At 45.6% G+C, this 15,184-nt stretch overlaps 6 protein-coding genes across 6 annotated transcripts; 4 read left to right on the top strand and 2 right to left on the bottom strand.

Annotated features, from left to right (window-relative positions):
* Positions 1-445: 445 nt before the first annotated feature.
* Positions 446-1,647, top strand: FOMMEDRAFT_75761 (uncharacterized protein; the record flags this gene model as incomplete). The annotated part of the gene is made up of 3 exons (XM_007263178.1): positions 446-718; positions 773-1,312; positions 1,420-1,647. The coding sequence occupies 3 exons, from the start codon at positions 446-448 to the stop codon at positions 1,645-1,647; spliced, it is 1,041 nt and encodes a 346-aa protein (XP_007263240.1).
* Positions 1,648-1,793: 146 nt separating this feature from the next.
* Positions 1,794-2,435, top strand: FOMMEDRAFT_17431 (uncharacterized protein). The gene has a single exon (XM_007263177.1). It carries the CDS (start codon positions 1,990-1,992, stop codon positions 2,377-2,379), a length of 390 nt encoding a protein of 129 aa, XP_007263239.1. The 5' UTR covers positions 1,794-1,989; the 3' UTR covers positions 2,380-2,435.
* Positions 2,436-3,078: 643 nt separating this feature from the next.
* Positions 3,079-5,280, bottom strand: FOMMEDRAFT_77309 (armadillo/beta-catenin/plakoglobin; the record flags this gene model as incomplete). Its single annotated transcript, XM_007263176.1, has 13 exons — positions 3,079-3,559; positions 3,619-3,647; positions 3,703-3,876; positions 3,925-4,143; positions 4,199-4,265; positions 4,318-4,412; positions 4,463-4,518; positions 4,573-4,684; positions 4,739-4,843; positions 4,902-4,967; positions 5,022-5,028; positions 5,091-5,150; positions 5,204-5,280. 13 exons carry the CDS (start codon positions 5,278-5,280, stop codon positions 3,079-3,081), a joined length of 1,548 nt encoding a protein of 515 aa, XP_007263238.1.
* A 381-nt stretch (positions 5,281-5,661) lies between these two features.
* FOMMEDRAFT_144793 (ClpP/crotonase) lies at positions 5,662-6,995 on the bottom strand (the record flags this gene model as incomplete). The annotated part of the gene is made up of 7 exons (XM_007263175.1): positions 5,662-5,863; positions 5,931-6,176; positions 6,238-6,359; positions 6,412-6,453; positions 6,516-6,560; positions 6,622-6,870; positions 6,941-6,995. 7 exons carry the CDS (start codon positions 6,993-6,995, stop codon positions 5,768-5,770), a joined length of 855 nt encoding a protein of 284 aa, XP_007263237.1. The 3' UTR covers positions 5,662-5,767.
* Positions 6,996-7,138: 143 nt separating this feature from the next.
* Positions 7,139-8,129, top strand: FOMMEDRAFT_144792 (uncharacterized protein). Its single transcript, XM_007263174.1, has 4 exons — positions 7,139-7,380; positions 7,437-7,460; positions 7,526-7,675; positions 7,739-8,129. Exons 1-4 carry the CDS (start codon positions 7,267-7,269, stop codon positions 8,075-8,077), a joined length of 627 nt encoding a protein of 208 aa, XP_007263236.1. The 5' UTR covers positions 7,139-7,266; the 3' UTR covers positions 8,078-8,129.
* Positions 8,130-8,777: 648 nt separating this feature from the next.
* On the top strand, positions 8,778-12,863 carry FOMMEDRAFT_131740 (uncharacterized protein; the record flags this gene model as incomplete). Its single annotated transcript, XM_007263173.1, has 19 exons — positions 8,778-9,292; positions 9,346-9,552; positions 9,611-9,658; positions 9,788-9,856; positions 9,907-10,079; positions 10,132-10,254; positions 10,305-10,380; positions 10,432-10,504; positions 10,618-10,650; positions 10,709-10,726; positions 10,784-11,088; positions 11,136-11,423; positions 11,482-11,538; positions 11,592-11,678; positions 11,730-12,085; positions 12,136-12,316; positions 12,377-12,653; positions 12,707-12,752; positions 12,808-12,863. 19 exons carry the CDS (start codon positions 8,778-8,780, stop codon positions 12,861-12,863), a joined length of 2,988 nt encoding a protein of 995 aa, XP_007263235.1.
* Positions 12,864-15,184: the final 2,321 nt, after the last annotated feature.

Genomic DNA, 15,184 nt, shown 5'->3' with positions numbered 1-15,184 from the left:
CCCATCCGTGTGCCCGTCAAATCTGGTCCGCAACGCCCAGCACTTGGTGAAGTCACGGCGAATGCTATCAATAAATTTGTATGTTTCTCTTAGCTTTCTGGTCGCCGTTGCCGTCGGCGCTCGTGCTTGCGTTTCACTAATCCACTTTATCTCCCATCGGCAGCAATCTGCAAAATTACCAAGTAAGGACCTTAAGGAGGAAGTTGGACTCAAGAGAGGACGCTCGTCGACTTTAGATGCAGCAACGGGTGCCCAGCGCGTTCCATTAGGTCCCGTAAGACCAGCTGTCAACCTCGCCACATCAGCCACGGCCACTGACGCTGTGTCGAGGGCACCTCTTCGTCCCCAACGACCCAATGTCATTCGACATTCCGAAACAGCTCCTGAACTCAGCAAGCCTGCTCCTCCTCCCGAACCGGAGGAACCAGCCGCAAAGGATGATAGCATGGAAGTTGAGGAAGAAGAAGTTGCGAAGGAAATCTCGCAACCTTCGGTTGCGGAAGAGCCGATCGAGCTGAAGGACGAACTTGATGAGGCCGACGACGACGATGTCCCTGTACAACAAATCTGGCCTGCTCTCACTCCTCACGCCGAAGAGAAATATAGAAAGGAGATTGAACACATTCAAACGACTTTTCACGATGACGTGGACATGTTTGACACTACTATGGTCAGCGAATACGCTGATGAAATTTTTGAATATATGTCACAGCTCGAAGTTCGTTTCTTTCCCATTCGAGGCGTTGATTGTTTTTTCCTGACTTGTATGTAGGTCGAGATGATGCCAAATCCTGAGTATATCCATGGCCAAAGCGAGATCACGTGGGATATGCGCCAGACCCTTGTTGACTGGCTTTTGCAGGTTCACCTCCGCTATCATCTCTTACCCGAAACGCTTTGGATAGCGATCAACCTAGTAGATCGCTTCCTCAGCAAACGTATTGTGTCTGTCGTCAAGCTTCAGCTTGTCGGTGTAACCGCGATGTTCATTGCAGCCAAATACGAAGAGATTCTCGCACCATCGGTAGACGAGTTTGTATTCATGACGGAGGGTGGCTACTCCAAAGAAGAAATTCTCAAGGGAGAGCGCATCGTCATGCAGACTCTTGATTTCAAAGTTTCCAGCTATTGTTCGCCATATAGCTGGGTTCGTCGAATAAGCAAGGCAGATGATTACGATATCCAGACTCGCACGCTTTGCAAATACATCGTCGAAGTCACGTTACTGGACTACCGCTTTCTTCGCGTGAAGCCAAGCTTAATAGCTGCTGTTGGAATGTACACAGCACGTCGGATGCTTGGAGGTGACTGGGTGAGTGATGTCGATCCGCACAGCCACTGACTGCTGCGGTACCTTTTTCGCGACGCGTCGCGACGTGTTCATGCCACGTGACTAACAACTCCTTTCTTTTTCCGCAGAATGATGCATTCGTTTTCTACTCTGGGTTCACAGAAGAACATCTCCTCCCGGGGCATAACTTTGTCGTCGAAAAGCTTCTTGAAAAGAGCTTCGACCGGCAATATGTTAGCAGGAAATATGCGAATAAGAAGTTCCTCAAGGCAAGCGTATTTGCAATAGAGTGGGCGCGCTTGAACGGAACGACCCCGCAAGGCGATGCCTGCGAGGAAATGGTGCTTGAAGCATGAACCAGCTCAGGCCAGGACCCTCTTGCCATAGACTTTGCCCTCGCCCGCTTTGCCTTTTCTTTAACCTTGCTTTGCGATGCGGCTTTGGACCATCTCGTCCTGTCCTTTCGCCTCTTGCTGTATTTGCTACTTCCATTTCCACCCATCGTCATCATGCTATTTCCTCATTACGCATTCCTTTTTGCCGTTCTAAGTTTTCGAGCGATGTCTCAGTTATGTCCACCGGCTAACCTCTTATGCCGCATGCCGTGTCTACGCCTCTAAACGTCACAAGTACATACCAAACCTACGGTCCTCCCTGACCCCCGTCACTCTTTTAAAAACTTGTTCACTCCTTTTCCAATGGCTATGGCTGTTCCCACCCGCTCCTTGTTTGCTTTAATTCGAACCATTGCGCTGTTCGATCTTTCGTACTTTCGTTTGGCGTGGTATAGTACTCGCATCTTGGCTCATCGGTCCTTCTTGGAATGTTTCGCCTTTTCTGACATTAGTCGAGAGCTTCCCCACGCGCGCTTCTTCGGCCCCGCTGTGCGTTTTAGCGATGCCCGATCTCCTTCGCTCGGTTATCTTGGTTTTTTGGACTCCCTTCTGTCCGACATTCTGCTACCGAAGGCTCGCCTGTGGTCGAGACCTTCATGCGCTTTTACTCGGGCTTCTCACGACACTATTCCCGTCCTCCGTTGCTGGCCCATTTCGTCCCACCTCGCATTGAGCCGGGTTTGCGCTGTCTAGGCAACGTATGTGTCGTACACGGCGCACATGGTTGCGCATCCTACTTCTATATTCCCCTTGCTTCCTTTTTGGTTTTTTGTGCCCTACCCCCTATGCATCATCCATCGATCCCCTTCCGCACTACAATGCGTCCGTCACTGTCATCCCGGTCGCTCTACGTCCAATTCCGTTTCCTTTCTGATCCGCGCTTCTCTCTTCGTTTCTGTGTAGACTAATTTGAACAATCCGCCGATAAAAGGAAGGCGAAAGAAGTCAAGAAGTCAAGCTAGCTGCTATTCAACTCTTTTCTTTCACTCTATCTCTCTATGCACCCGTGATTGCTTCTCTCTCGCTCTTCACTTTCTTCTGTTCCGTTTTTCACCTTTTTTGTAAACCTTTTTTTCACTTTTTTTCTTTGTTGGTTATCAATTCGGACGTCTGAAACATGATGCCCATTTGTGCTATAGCTCAAACGTCATTTTTCTTTTCTTTTTCGTTGCTCACATCCTCCTCTGTCTTATACAAGTCCATTATATATTGACGCGAGCTGCTTTGCTGCGTCGTTACAACTGGAATATTCGGTGATTAGTGTGATGTGGGAAAGGGTCGTGTGATATCGTGAAGTGAAGATGCATAGTAAGAGTCCAACTGACAACCAAAATGAAAAGAAAGGAAGTCTGCAAGCCGAGTCTCCTGTGGAAAGAGTGACATGGGCATGGGTTACAGGTAGTACCTATCCCCGATCTGACCCATCCCAGGTTCAATAGCCCATATTCTACGTTCATCCGACTCTCCAGAACCATCACCTTCGCCTTCATGAACCTGGCTCGCCTCGACCCAGCGCTCACTTAACACATCATCCACAGCACCACAGATGATCCGCACCTCAGGGAACGCCCGATGCAGCGCAGCAACACCTCCATTTCTCGCAATAAGGAACGTAACAAAGACAATATGGTCGGGTTGGACACCATGATCGAGGAGAGTACGGATAGCCATGAACCCAGCTGCACCCGTACCGATTTGCGCATCGAGAAGGAGGACGTAGGAGTCTCGTGCGAGGGCGCGATCGCGGATGCAGGCGGGGAGCATGACGTGTAAGAGGAGGGGTTCGCCGGTATTTTGGTCGGATTGGACGAGTAAGGAGCCTATGCGGATGCCGTTTATGACTCGGCGGAGACCCTTTTCGAGGGGGCCTCCGCTATATATTGTCATCAAAATTAGTGGCCAGTATGAATAAGAAGATTAGGTGCGACTTACGAGCGGAGGATTGATACACCACAAAGACTCTATATCAAATGATTTATGGTTACGAGATGTAATGATTTACAACTGAGCACTCACTGTTGCATCGAGCTCTTTCCCATGTGATTGCACTCCAGTGGGTGTTATTACCGTCTTTGCGCGAAATGGCAAGAACGAAATAGCTTGCTCGGCAAGGAACATCGATAGACGATCCGTAAAGAAGATAAAATCTTCGCGTGATGTATCTTTATCTCGTAAAATCGTGTAAATTCCCTGCAAAATATCAGAACGATACTATATAGCATTCAATGATGAAATCACCTTTATCTGCGGAGTTTGCTCTATGACATGCACGTTGAGCGATTCGAGTGAAGCTATAGATTCCGTCGAGGAGGAAGATACGGATCGAGGCCGTCCATTCTGGCCTGGTCGAGGCCTTGCAATACTCTCGCGAAAGCCTCGTGACCGATCATCGAGTTGTCGACGGATATGGGTAGTGATTAGGTCGATTGCTACGGAGTTGTCAAGTCCAGGGACAATCTAGGGTATACTAGCGTAAATATTTTTGATCGTGAATATCCAATAAAGTACGTACGATGTCTGCATAGCGAGACGTCGGGAAAACGAAGTCATCATATGCGGGTTTTACGAATCGTAGATACCTGTGTGGCAAATCAACGCTGTTATTTAGTGTCTCACCCAGCTGTTACATACTGGCTCAATATGCCTTCAATGTTTCTACCGCGCTCATTTATATCTCTCTTTATGCGTCTTGCAAGCATGAGATCCGAATCACATTTCACGAAAATCTTAGAATAATGTGAGATACTTCTTCTCTAATGCTTTGGACTAGACGCACCTTCAAATCGTATAGGGAGCGAAGGACAGGATCATGAAGTGTCATGATCCCTTCAGCTACCAATATCAACAATCATTAGTTTATGTTGAAAGAACAGAAGAAATACGTACTAATAATTATGGACGCTCCGTAAAGGTACGTCCTTTCCTTTAATCGTTGATGTTTTGCAAATGAATATACAGGCATATTCGTCTGTCTACCTTTCTTCAAGTCCGACAGGCACTAAATTCCGAACAATAAATCAGTGAACATGGCATGGCCTGTATGTCAACTAACGGAAGCAAATTCGGTCATATCAATTGCGTCCGGGTGATCAAAGTCGTACTGATTGGCAAATGCCAACTCGAGCTGCTCCGATGTAAGCTCCTTATAGAAACTATCCTAGAAAATAACTCCGTTACATTGAAGTCCGAAACGCTGATTAATGAAAGGTACAGACCTGGGACATAATAACGACGGACGGTATGCACCCTAGCGACCGAAGTATTTGCCGGGCCACATGCGTCTACAGAGTGGCATTTTAGATAAAACGGTGCAGTTATTGAGGCTCTTGTCGAACCTTGCCACTTGCAGACCCGCCTAGGTATTAAGTTATATTTTACTGGATAAGAAGGATGATAGCATGTACGACGTGCCTGCAATACCGATTACGAAGGCGTCTGAGATGTGTTTCCCGTTCTCGTCATACCTAATTCCTCGTAATTAAACGGTGTTTCATTATAGGAGCCGTAGTATGCTTACCATGGTGGACGACCATGAGATTTCAAAATAGTGTTCTTCAATGGTTCTCCTATCAATTTCGCTGGTCCTGAATGCATCCTACCCAGACGTGGTCGTGCTTGGACCTTATCGACGTGCTTCTCTTCGTCACTTGAGGAGAATGATGATGACGACGCTTCTGGCATGGCGAAGGTACGAAATTGCAATCAAATGTCGTTTCAGGGTGGACAAAGTAAGTATGATAATGAGATGTTGATAGAGCGCCAGAAAAGTGAACAGCTGGCCAGGTCAGTCGCGGTGCCGAGATTTATGATGCACGTGACGAGCATTCATTAACTCCGTACAGAATGACGACTTGAAGAACTACGGATGCAGATCGTAGTGACAGAGACCGACAGCTACCGTTAATTCTCAGTACAGTTAACTATTCTTGGTATTGGAATTCTCAATATTAAGAAGTTCACCAAAAAGGAGTACCCCCTCTTACGGATGTCGGAATTATTCATTCTGAAAACATGAACACGTAGAAACACTATCCAAGAAAACAGGCTTTGATTATAAAACGGAACAATGTCGGGAAATCAGTCAGAGTCGTGCTCGGGCAGCCAAGTCTGCATGGACGGCTTGAATCTGTCTGTAGTCTTTTGAGACTTCCTTAAGTGTTTGCCTATAGATTTCCTTCTACATGCAGAAGTTATGTCAGTCCGAAGAACATGGCCAATGGACAAAAATATTCAGATTAACGTACCTTTATTAGACCCCACACTCCTGTCTTCGCATTCTCAGCCCTTTCCAGAGCAAGAGCCTTGGCAGCAGCGAGAACAGCTTCTGTTGAGCTACCGTCCGCCACAACGTCAATTATGCCCTCCTTAAGGGCTTCTTGAGGAGTAAAACGATGTCCTTCGAGGGCTAACTTGCGAAGAGTGCGAGCATTAGACACTTTCGCACGGGCAACTGTTGCCAGAGAGAGAGGCCATGGGGCTCCAAAATGTACCTATATGATCATTAATTAATTAATCGTAATTAAGGCAGGACCGATTATGTTCGAGTCGTACTTCGTTCATGCAACACCATGCACGCCTCTCTTTTCCATCTGTCATGACCCTATAATCACATGCAAGCGCAAGGACAAGTCCCGCAGCGAAACAATGCCCGTTGATAGCCGCAATAATCGGGACTTAAGTCTAGGTTAGTAATAAACGGTCGGACGGGTCACAAAACCACCGTACTAGGGAAAGCAAGAAGTCGAGACACTAGGGTATTGTAAGTATCTAAAATGACAAATAAGTTAGTTAGATGAAATACGCGCGCGTCTAGTCAAGTGATAAGTCACCTGGAAAGAAATTGGGATCCTTGGTAGCATTCGCAAAGTCAAGTCCTAAAACGAAGTGAGGAAATTAGGGCAGTGTGTTGCTGCAGTCTTTCCGTTTCGAACTTACCATTACTGAAAAATTTGTTTTGATCCCGTTTCCCGATTATTATAAGTGCACCTCTACCGTCAGCGGAGCCTTGCGTAGCAGATCCAGTCGAACCCGGCTTGTTGGTGGCTTGGGCAGCACGCCACACATCCCGCCACTCGCGCTCGACCATGTCAAGAGCAGGCTTCAGAGCTCCATTAATCAGGTCATGCGTGAGACGATTATCCTCTCCATTGTGCATTTCAATGATCCATATGCATGAATTTTGAGCTGCACACAGATTAAGGGTGTAAATTGCAGTTATATCTAAACAGACATCTGGTTATGTAAGAGTACTCACCATCTCTTGAGACGGTCAGGATGGGCCTGTCTGCAGGGAGCTTGTAGCTTGTCATGGTCAGGAAGTAATTGCTCGGTCACCGAGTCACCGAACCGCTCAGGTCAAAACGCGTCGCGTAAACGAGCATGTGATTGATAATTCGAAATCTCCATTTGAAATTTCCCCACACTTGGAGTCAAGTTGGACCAAGGTTCGACTCCCGCTCGCGTCATCTTCTGCTAAATCATGTAAGGTGCTTCTGAGTGAGAACACGACGAGTCTTGAGAAGAAAGGCGGTCCTTGATCTCATTCATCGCTCTAATATACAATAGATCCAAGCGTACACAATGTCGGACAGTATCAGCGCTTTCTTTTACGGGGTATTGCTGCATCCCAAGGTGCTCAAACGCGTTATTGGTAATGATGGTACCCACCTTCAAATCTGTCCTGCACTTCTTTTAGTGGGTATTTCTTCTTACTTATGCAATACACGGCTTTTAATGCCCGTTGTTTTCAGGATCATACCCGGCATCGCGTTAAGGTAGCGATGTATTCGCCAACACTATTCAAAATAGAATTTCTAACAATGCATCCAAACTTAAAAAGGGTCGCGATTATCCAGGAGTAGTACCATATGAGACATCGCGACAACTTTTCAATCATCATCTATCCATAGACGAGCGGTCTGTCAGAGGAAACCTCGTCGAAGGACTCAGTAAACGGGACATCGATCTTCTCGATGTCTTCGAAGGAGATGTATTTAGATTTATTTGCACTGTCATTAGAAACTCACCAACTAATCCAATCCACTTTTCACAGGAATACGTCAGGGAGAAAGTCAAAGTATACAAACTTGGCGCACTCGAGCCTCTCAACAATCCCTCGCCGTCCGTCGTATCAAGCAAGACAAACCATCTCTCCTCACCTTCCGAGTTAGGAGATACGATTGAGACAAATGTTTACATTTGGATCGCCCCAGTCACTTTGCTCGAACCGAAACTTTGGTCATATGAGGTGTTCATCAGGGATAGTGCTTGGAAATGGATTGGTCCTTCAAAGGACGAAGAGGAGTATGCGGAGGTTGATCGGCGTCGAGCGATGAATGGTATTATCAACGGAGCAGCCGAGAAAGCAATAGAAGAGGGTGTAATAAACTAATGCAAAGGATACCCTTAACGCATTTATATTGCATGTATAGGTCTTGTTTTCTAGCTGTAGAATTCTCAACTTGTAGAAACTATTTGGTGATTGTTCTGAGTTTGCACATGAAAGCGTGGGACAGTGATTCCTCTTCAGGTTTGATACTCTAGGCCCTGAGAACTCCTTGCCCTTCGGGAAGACAGAATAACGATGTAAGCTGGCATATTTTACGCGAACCACTTGCACTGTCTTGCGCCTACCCTGCGCCATGCAATGCGACTAATTCTTCCACCCGCCAAAGTCAAGGACGTTTTACTGAGCTGAATAATTATCCGAAGGCCCTGACGTACTTGATCAAATGACCTCCTGTGGACTTGATGCACTGTTTTCAGTTGCTTCTGCGGCTCTTAGGCTCAACTGCTCCAGTTAGCGATCTTGCTTCTCTCTATTTTCGTCGTGACGAGCGCATCGTGGATTTGCTAGACGCTTTCTATAGCCGGGTGAGAGCGGGCCTGTCGGCTCGCAGTGCAGCGAAAAGTGTGGTCACGAGTTTCGGTCGCCAAAGTTGCCTCGTCTATCGACGTCTTGAAAGGACATTCAGCGCTTGGTACTATGAATAACCCATTCTTAGGAATGAAATCATCAATTGCCGAAAATCTTGTCGCTCTACATAAAGTCTGCGGCTCCGGTAAATCCACCGCCCCCTAGGTCCTCCATGATGCTTTTACCGAGTTCTGGTCACCTCAGAGCCTTCCTTGTCGGTTTTCTTTGCCTCACCGCCGTCTATGCCATTGGGCAGGATACTTGCGTGTCGTTCAAGTCCTCAGGCTCCGACCTTTCTATCATTAATGGTGACTCTGCTGCACCACTATACCTTTCTGAAGATGAATGGCCTGGCGTCCAACGTGCAGCTGCAGATTTCGCGTCTGATATTCAGAAGGTTACCGGGAAGACGCCGAAAGCATCAAATGTTACGGCCTCTGTGAAGACGTCTGCAACACCCATAATCATCGGTACCCTTGGAAAATCGTCTCTCATCGACGCCGTCGTGAACCACACACAGCTCGATGTTTCCTCTGTTTCTGGCCAATGGGAGTCTTTTATGACAAAACTAGTTAAGAATCCTCTTCCGGGTGTATCTCAGGCATATGTAATCGTTGGCGCGGATAAACGAGGAACTATCTACGCCATGTACGATTTATCAGAGCAAATTGGTGTTTCTCCATGGTATTGGTGCGTGTCTTGGTCTTTCAGCGACTTGCTTTTGTATTAACGTTCTCTTTAAGGTGGGCTGACGTGCCGACTACGAAGAACGCACAGATTTTCTTTTCGGCTTCTGGTTGCTCACATGGATCGCCGACTGTGAAGTACCGTGGCATTTTCTTCAATGACGAACAACCAGCTCTGCAAAATTGGGCAATGGAGAAATTTACAAACGGCACGGGTGCTGCTTTGACCGGCTCACCCTTTAATCACTTCTTTTATGCAAAGGTGTACGTACAATAATATTAATCGCAATTATCGTACCAAGGACTAAACCTTTATTGCCAGATTTGAGCTCATCTTGCGACTGAGAGGGAACTTCATGTGGCCCGGTAAGTTACGAACCAATTCTCCTACAAACCATTTTCACTTACGCCGATGTTTTTCCAGCCCAGTGGAGTAGGTACGAGAGACAATAAATAGTGATGCCGTAACTGCGATCTGATTAATATAATATTAAATTAGCGCTTTTGGCGTGGACGACACACAGAATCAGCCGCTCGCGGATTGGTTCGGGATCGTCATGGGCACAAGGTATAGATTAAATATATTGTTGGATCAATGTATTGAATCTATTCTTGCAGCCATGAAGAGCCAATGATGCGGTCTATTCCAGTTGAATGGTCCCTCTTCGGAGTTGGACCGTGGGATTACTCGACCAACGCACAGTTTATCTATAACTTCTGGGTGAATGGAACGGAACGTGCTAAGCCGTATGAAAACATATTTACGGTGGGCATGCGAGGTGACGGTGATCGTAAGTCGCTTTACTTTCAATAATAATGTGTTGTTGTCTAAATACGCGTCAGTGCCTGCGTCCGAGGGGACGGACATCCAATTACTAGAGAAGATAATGTCTGATCAACGACAGATTTTAATGAGTGTCTACAATACAACAGACGTGACTGACATACCACAGGCGTGGGCATTATGTAGGTTAATATTCAGATCTGCTGTACTTTGCCTAAGTCATATTCTCTAGACAAAGAGGTTCTTGGTTATTATGATGATGGCATGCGTGTACCAGATGATATAACCTTGCTCTGGAGTGATGATAAGTAAGTCCATTCGCTATGTTGTCATGAGTCAGTTTTGAATTTCTGCGAAAGCTGGGGCAACATGGTCCGCCTCCCTGTTCCAGACGAGTTCAATAGAACAGGGGGAGCAGGTGTATATTATCATGTAGGTGAATTGCATTTCAAACTATGGTATCTTCCTCATTCATCGCCTTTTCTAGTACGACTACGTGAGTATAACCTGCAGACTCGTCTGTGTTCTTTCTGATGTAACAATAGGTTGGCGATCCAAGAGACTATAAGTGGATAACGGTACGCACTTGTACAAATTATTTCGTATTGAAAGCCAGTACTCACACAACGTATCCAGAGTACACAGATGGCCAAGGTCGGAATGATGCCTCTAATTGGTAGTCGCAAGCTCACGCATAGTGTTAATCCATAGACCTTTGACCAATTATCCCAAGCGGTCGAACGGCACGCGACACGTCTCTGGGTTGTCAACGTTGGAGACTTAAAGCCGTACGAGCTTAATACCGAATTCTTGTTGTCTTATGGCTGGAACTCTTCACGTTGGTCTCCGAATAACCTTAACACATTTGTTTCTTCATGGGCGCAGCGCGAATTCGACGTATCACCTTCCGTTGCGAACGAAATTGTGACGATCATGACGAATCTCACGAGATGGAACAATCGGCGGAAGCCTGAATTGTTGAATGGAACAACGTTCAGTCTGACCGATTACAGAGAGTATGTACATGTCGTTATATGTCATCCGTGCCACTCATTTCGTTTAGGGCGGAGAATGTCGTTACCGCGTGGGACGCGCTCCTTAATGCCTCGACGAAGATTTACAATAGTCTGTCGTCTGACTTTCAACCTGCTTTCTTCGAGACGGTCCAGCATCCCATCTTAGCGAGCTCTACATTGGGAAAAATGTGGATTGCTCAAGGAATGAACAACCTTCATTCAACTCAGGGACGTCTAAGCACGAACAATCTCGCGGACGAAGTCGAGGACTTATTCATGCAAGATTATGATATCGAAACGGAATACCACCAACTTCTGGGTGGCAAGTGGGACCAGTACGTTTACTGTTGACGTTTTTCTTCTCGCGCATAAGTCGTTCATTCCCTTTGCTAGTATGATGGACCAAACTCACGTCCAATATTTCTATTGGCAGCAGCCAATGTCCAACACGTATGCGACCTTTCATCCTACAACTAACTGGTGACCCTGACTATCAATTACAGCATGCCGCCCGTTTCTCGTGTCCAACCGAAAAAGGCAAGCCTGGCGGGTGTGATGCGCATTTCTCCGGAAGGCACAATGGGAACATGGTATGAACATAGATGACTCTTGCCCGATTGATTCTTATTTTGTTCCTCCAGGCCAGGAGATAATCCGAATCAATGTGCACTAGGGTACGGCTGCCCACCCTATACCATGACTCTGGATGCATATGTTCCTTTCCAATCACGCTTCATTGATGTTGGCGCTGGTGGTCCAACACCGTTTACGTTCACCTCCACGTCGAATGAGTCATGGCTTACTTTGACACCGAATAAGGGCTCTGTGTCACCTTCTAATCCCGAATTACGTGTTGAAGCAACCGTCGATTGGAGTAAAGTCCAAGGATCCCAAATGGCAACTATTAACTTTGTCGCGACTGCAAACGGGCAGATGCCTCTGAGTGTTCCGGTATTCTTTGTCGCAAATCATACTGTAGCACCTAGTAGCTTCCATGGTATATTCATATTAAGGCGTTTGGTGTCTCGTGCTGATTATTTTGAACAGGGTTCGTAGAAGGTGATGGAGGAATTTCCATCGAAGCCGCCCATGCTTCGCGGAACACCAGTGTGGCAGGTATCACCTGGACCGAAATTCCAGATTATGGGAAGACGTTGTCCGGTGTAACGCCATGGCCGCGGTCCGGGAACAACTTCAACAACTTTACGGCTGGCTCCGGACCAAGCATGTGAGTAAAGATAATAATATCCCGCTGATTTTAGCTAAAGTTAGTTGTATTTCATTATAGCGAGTACGACTTCTATAACTTTAACACTATCGGTGGAAACGGGACCGTTTCCGCTAATGTACTCGTGTCCCCGACGCTTAATTTTATGGGACCGGACAGGCCTATCAAGATTGCTGTCCAGATGGATAATCAGTCGCCTCAGACTGTGGCTTTCATACCTCCCGCGCCTCCGGGCCAGCTGCCGGCGCAATGGGATGGTAATGATGGCTTCGTGGCAAATGCTGCAGTGAGTGTCCTCACGAATTGGACTGCACCGCCTGGTGCACATACTCTAAAGGTGAGCATTGGAATAGCACTGGACTAATTATTTAAGCTGAAATATTATCCAAGCTCTGGATGGTTGAGCCAGCGGTAATCGTTCAGAAGATAGTAATTGGTGCGTGGAGTCTGAAACAACTACAACCCGGGTTGCAATAACTGGTATTCTCTAGATACGGGTGGAGTCCGTCCAAGTTACCTAGGGCCACCAGAAAGTGTTCGGGTGTAAAGTTCGGGTCATGACTATGCACAGTATAGTGAGAGATCAGCGTACATGTATGATAGACACTTCATTATTCCTTCCTTCAATGTAATTTCTTTCGTGCCACCCGTTTTTCTAATATCCTTGGCCTAGGTGTCCTGAGAAACTAAGATGCATCTTCTTGGTAGCTTTATTGATTTTGATTTTCTTTTCTCCGGTCGAACACGGCAAGCTCCGGCTACGAGGAGCAAATTGTGTGTGTCCGACGAATTTGCAGTATATTTCGTGCTGCGACTTTATGGGCATGTAGGTGCTTGAGTTGGGAGATGCGTCTTGCTTGGACTTCAGTTCTCCACTACTTGTAAGTCATCTGACAGACGTTATGTATAATTCGTGCGGAGCGTGTACGAAGCTTTGATCATTATCTTCTCATATGCTGATAAGATGTTTAGACTGTTGAGATTACAACGAAGAGTACATCTGCGAAGCGACCCTGTATACACCGATCTGGAGGTGCCAATGGTCGAATGGAATGATTAACCAAAGATTAAAATAAGGCAACACTTTGGCTTCGAAAGGATATCAGAACTTATTGAGCCGCCAAGTTCAGCATCCTCACGCTCCGACTTCCATCTTCGTATGTTGCGGAGTTCCGACCGCAAGGATACACGCCGGGCGCAACACTCTCGAGCTCTCAAGAACTTCGTCGAGTTGAAGTAATATCAATCACATAGTTTCTGTTGAACCGAGGCACGGCAAACTACCATTAATAGTTTAATACTATTAATACCGGAGGAAATCATTTCAGAAACTGCAACGTGTCTATAAGCAAGAATGGGTGTATGGCTACTGTATGAAGACAAAGCACCTGTAACAACTTGTGCGAGAAGAACAAACTCAACAGGCAGAACCGGACCTCTGGACTATCCCGTATATCAATGGATGACATGAGTCGTTCGGCCAGTATCTCTTTCAACATACATCCAAGTTTGTGTCAAGGGCAAACTTCCATGTTTGTTGAACTTGTCAAAGATATTGAAAGAACAAGGTTGAATCGCAACCAGATTTCCAAAATAACAATGGAAAAGGTTTGAATGAGGCTCCCACTTCCAGAGAGCACGAAACCAAGAAGGTGCATGATCAGCAGAACGGAATATGCTCTGAATGGCGGGCTCGAATGTCAGGATGAAGCATTCCCTGAATCACCAGAAGAGAAACAGTACAGTAATCCTGAAATTAACCCCAAATACTCAATGATGTTGATTTAGAAAAAAATGTTCAGGTGGATGCAGTGTTAGATTAATTTGAAACATTGTTCATAGCTGCATATATCAATTCTGTTGTATTTGTAAATGAGTGTAGGCTTGAGTGTAGTAAAAGTGGGACTTGAGGAGGGGCCTAGATTTCTATGGCAGTATTATAGGTATTGATGACTTGCTGTGTTGCCTGGCTTGCCTTTCCATGCTAATGGATATCAGAAAGCCCCACTTGGCCAATTTGTTCAGAGGTATCTGTCCACCAGTGTATGTATGTGACTGAAGGGACACAGCTTCATGCTGTGGCTGGAAGGCAAAAGGGAATGCAAACATGCATCTGACAATAATGTCAGGAAAAAGTCAAAATCTATATATGATCTTATAGTTATTATAAAGTGCAATATGTTTAATATATAGAATATATAGTAATTATCTGTATTTAACTCTATTATAAGGTAAAAATCAGTCTTATATGTTCTTATAAAGGCTCTATCAGTATTATTCATTAATATAATATGGTAAATATATTTTAATGGTCTTATATGAAGAGTACATACCTTTTAATACTTATATATAAAGAGTAAAAGTATTATAATAGTATTATATTTGAAGAGAAAGACTTATATCTATTATATAATATAATAATAAGACATTTTCTATACTTATAATCTGTATGAAAGTTTTATAAATGTTTATAATAAGTAGGAGTTCTTTTTGTAAGATTACAAGCTTAATAAATATCTTAATTATCATTATAATGATTATTTTTCATAAAGGAACTATCAGTAAATATGACTCAACTTATGTAATGCTCGAGTATCACATGAAATTTTGTACTTAAAACATTTATGACGCACGTTGCATTTCACTCCTTGCCTCTGACCCCCCATCTCCTGTATCTCTCTGCCCTGCCACTATGTCGTCGCTTTTGTTCTCTCCACTCTCCAGTTCAGTCGACTCACTCACAAGTGTCCTCTAGCACACTCTGGCTCTGTGCTTTCCTCTCCATCTGTCGTTGCGATGCCTGTGCTGAGTCTCAGATCCTGTGTCGATGCCACCCAGCTGACTACACTGTCCTTCAACGTAAAGCGG

This window comes from Fomitiporia mediterranea (genome assembly GCF_000271605.1).
Source record: "Fomitiporia mediterranea MF3/22 unplaced genomic scaffold FOMMEscaffold_2, whole genome shotgun sequence".
Lineage (NCBI taxonomy): Eukaryota > Fungi > Basidiomycota > Agaricomycetes > Hymenochaetales > Hymenochaetaceae > Fomitiporia > Fomitiporia mediterranea.
This window is presented reverse-complemented; position numbering and strand designations above follow the sequence as displayed.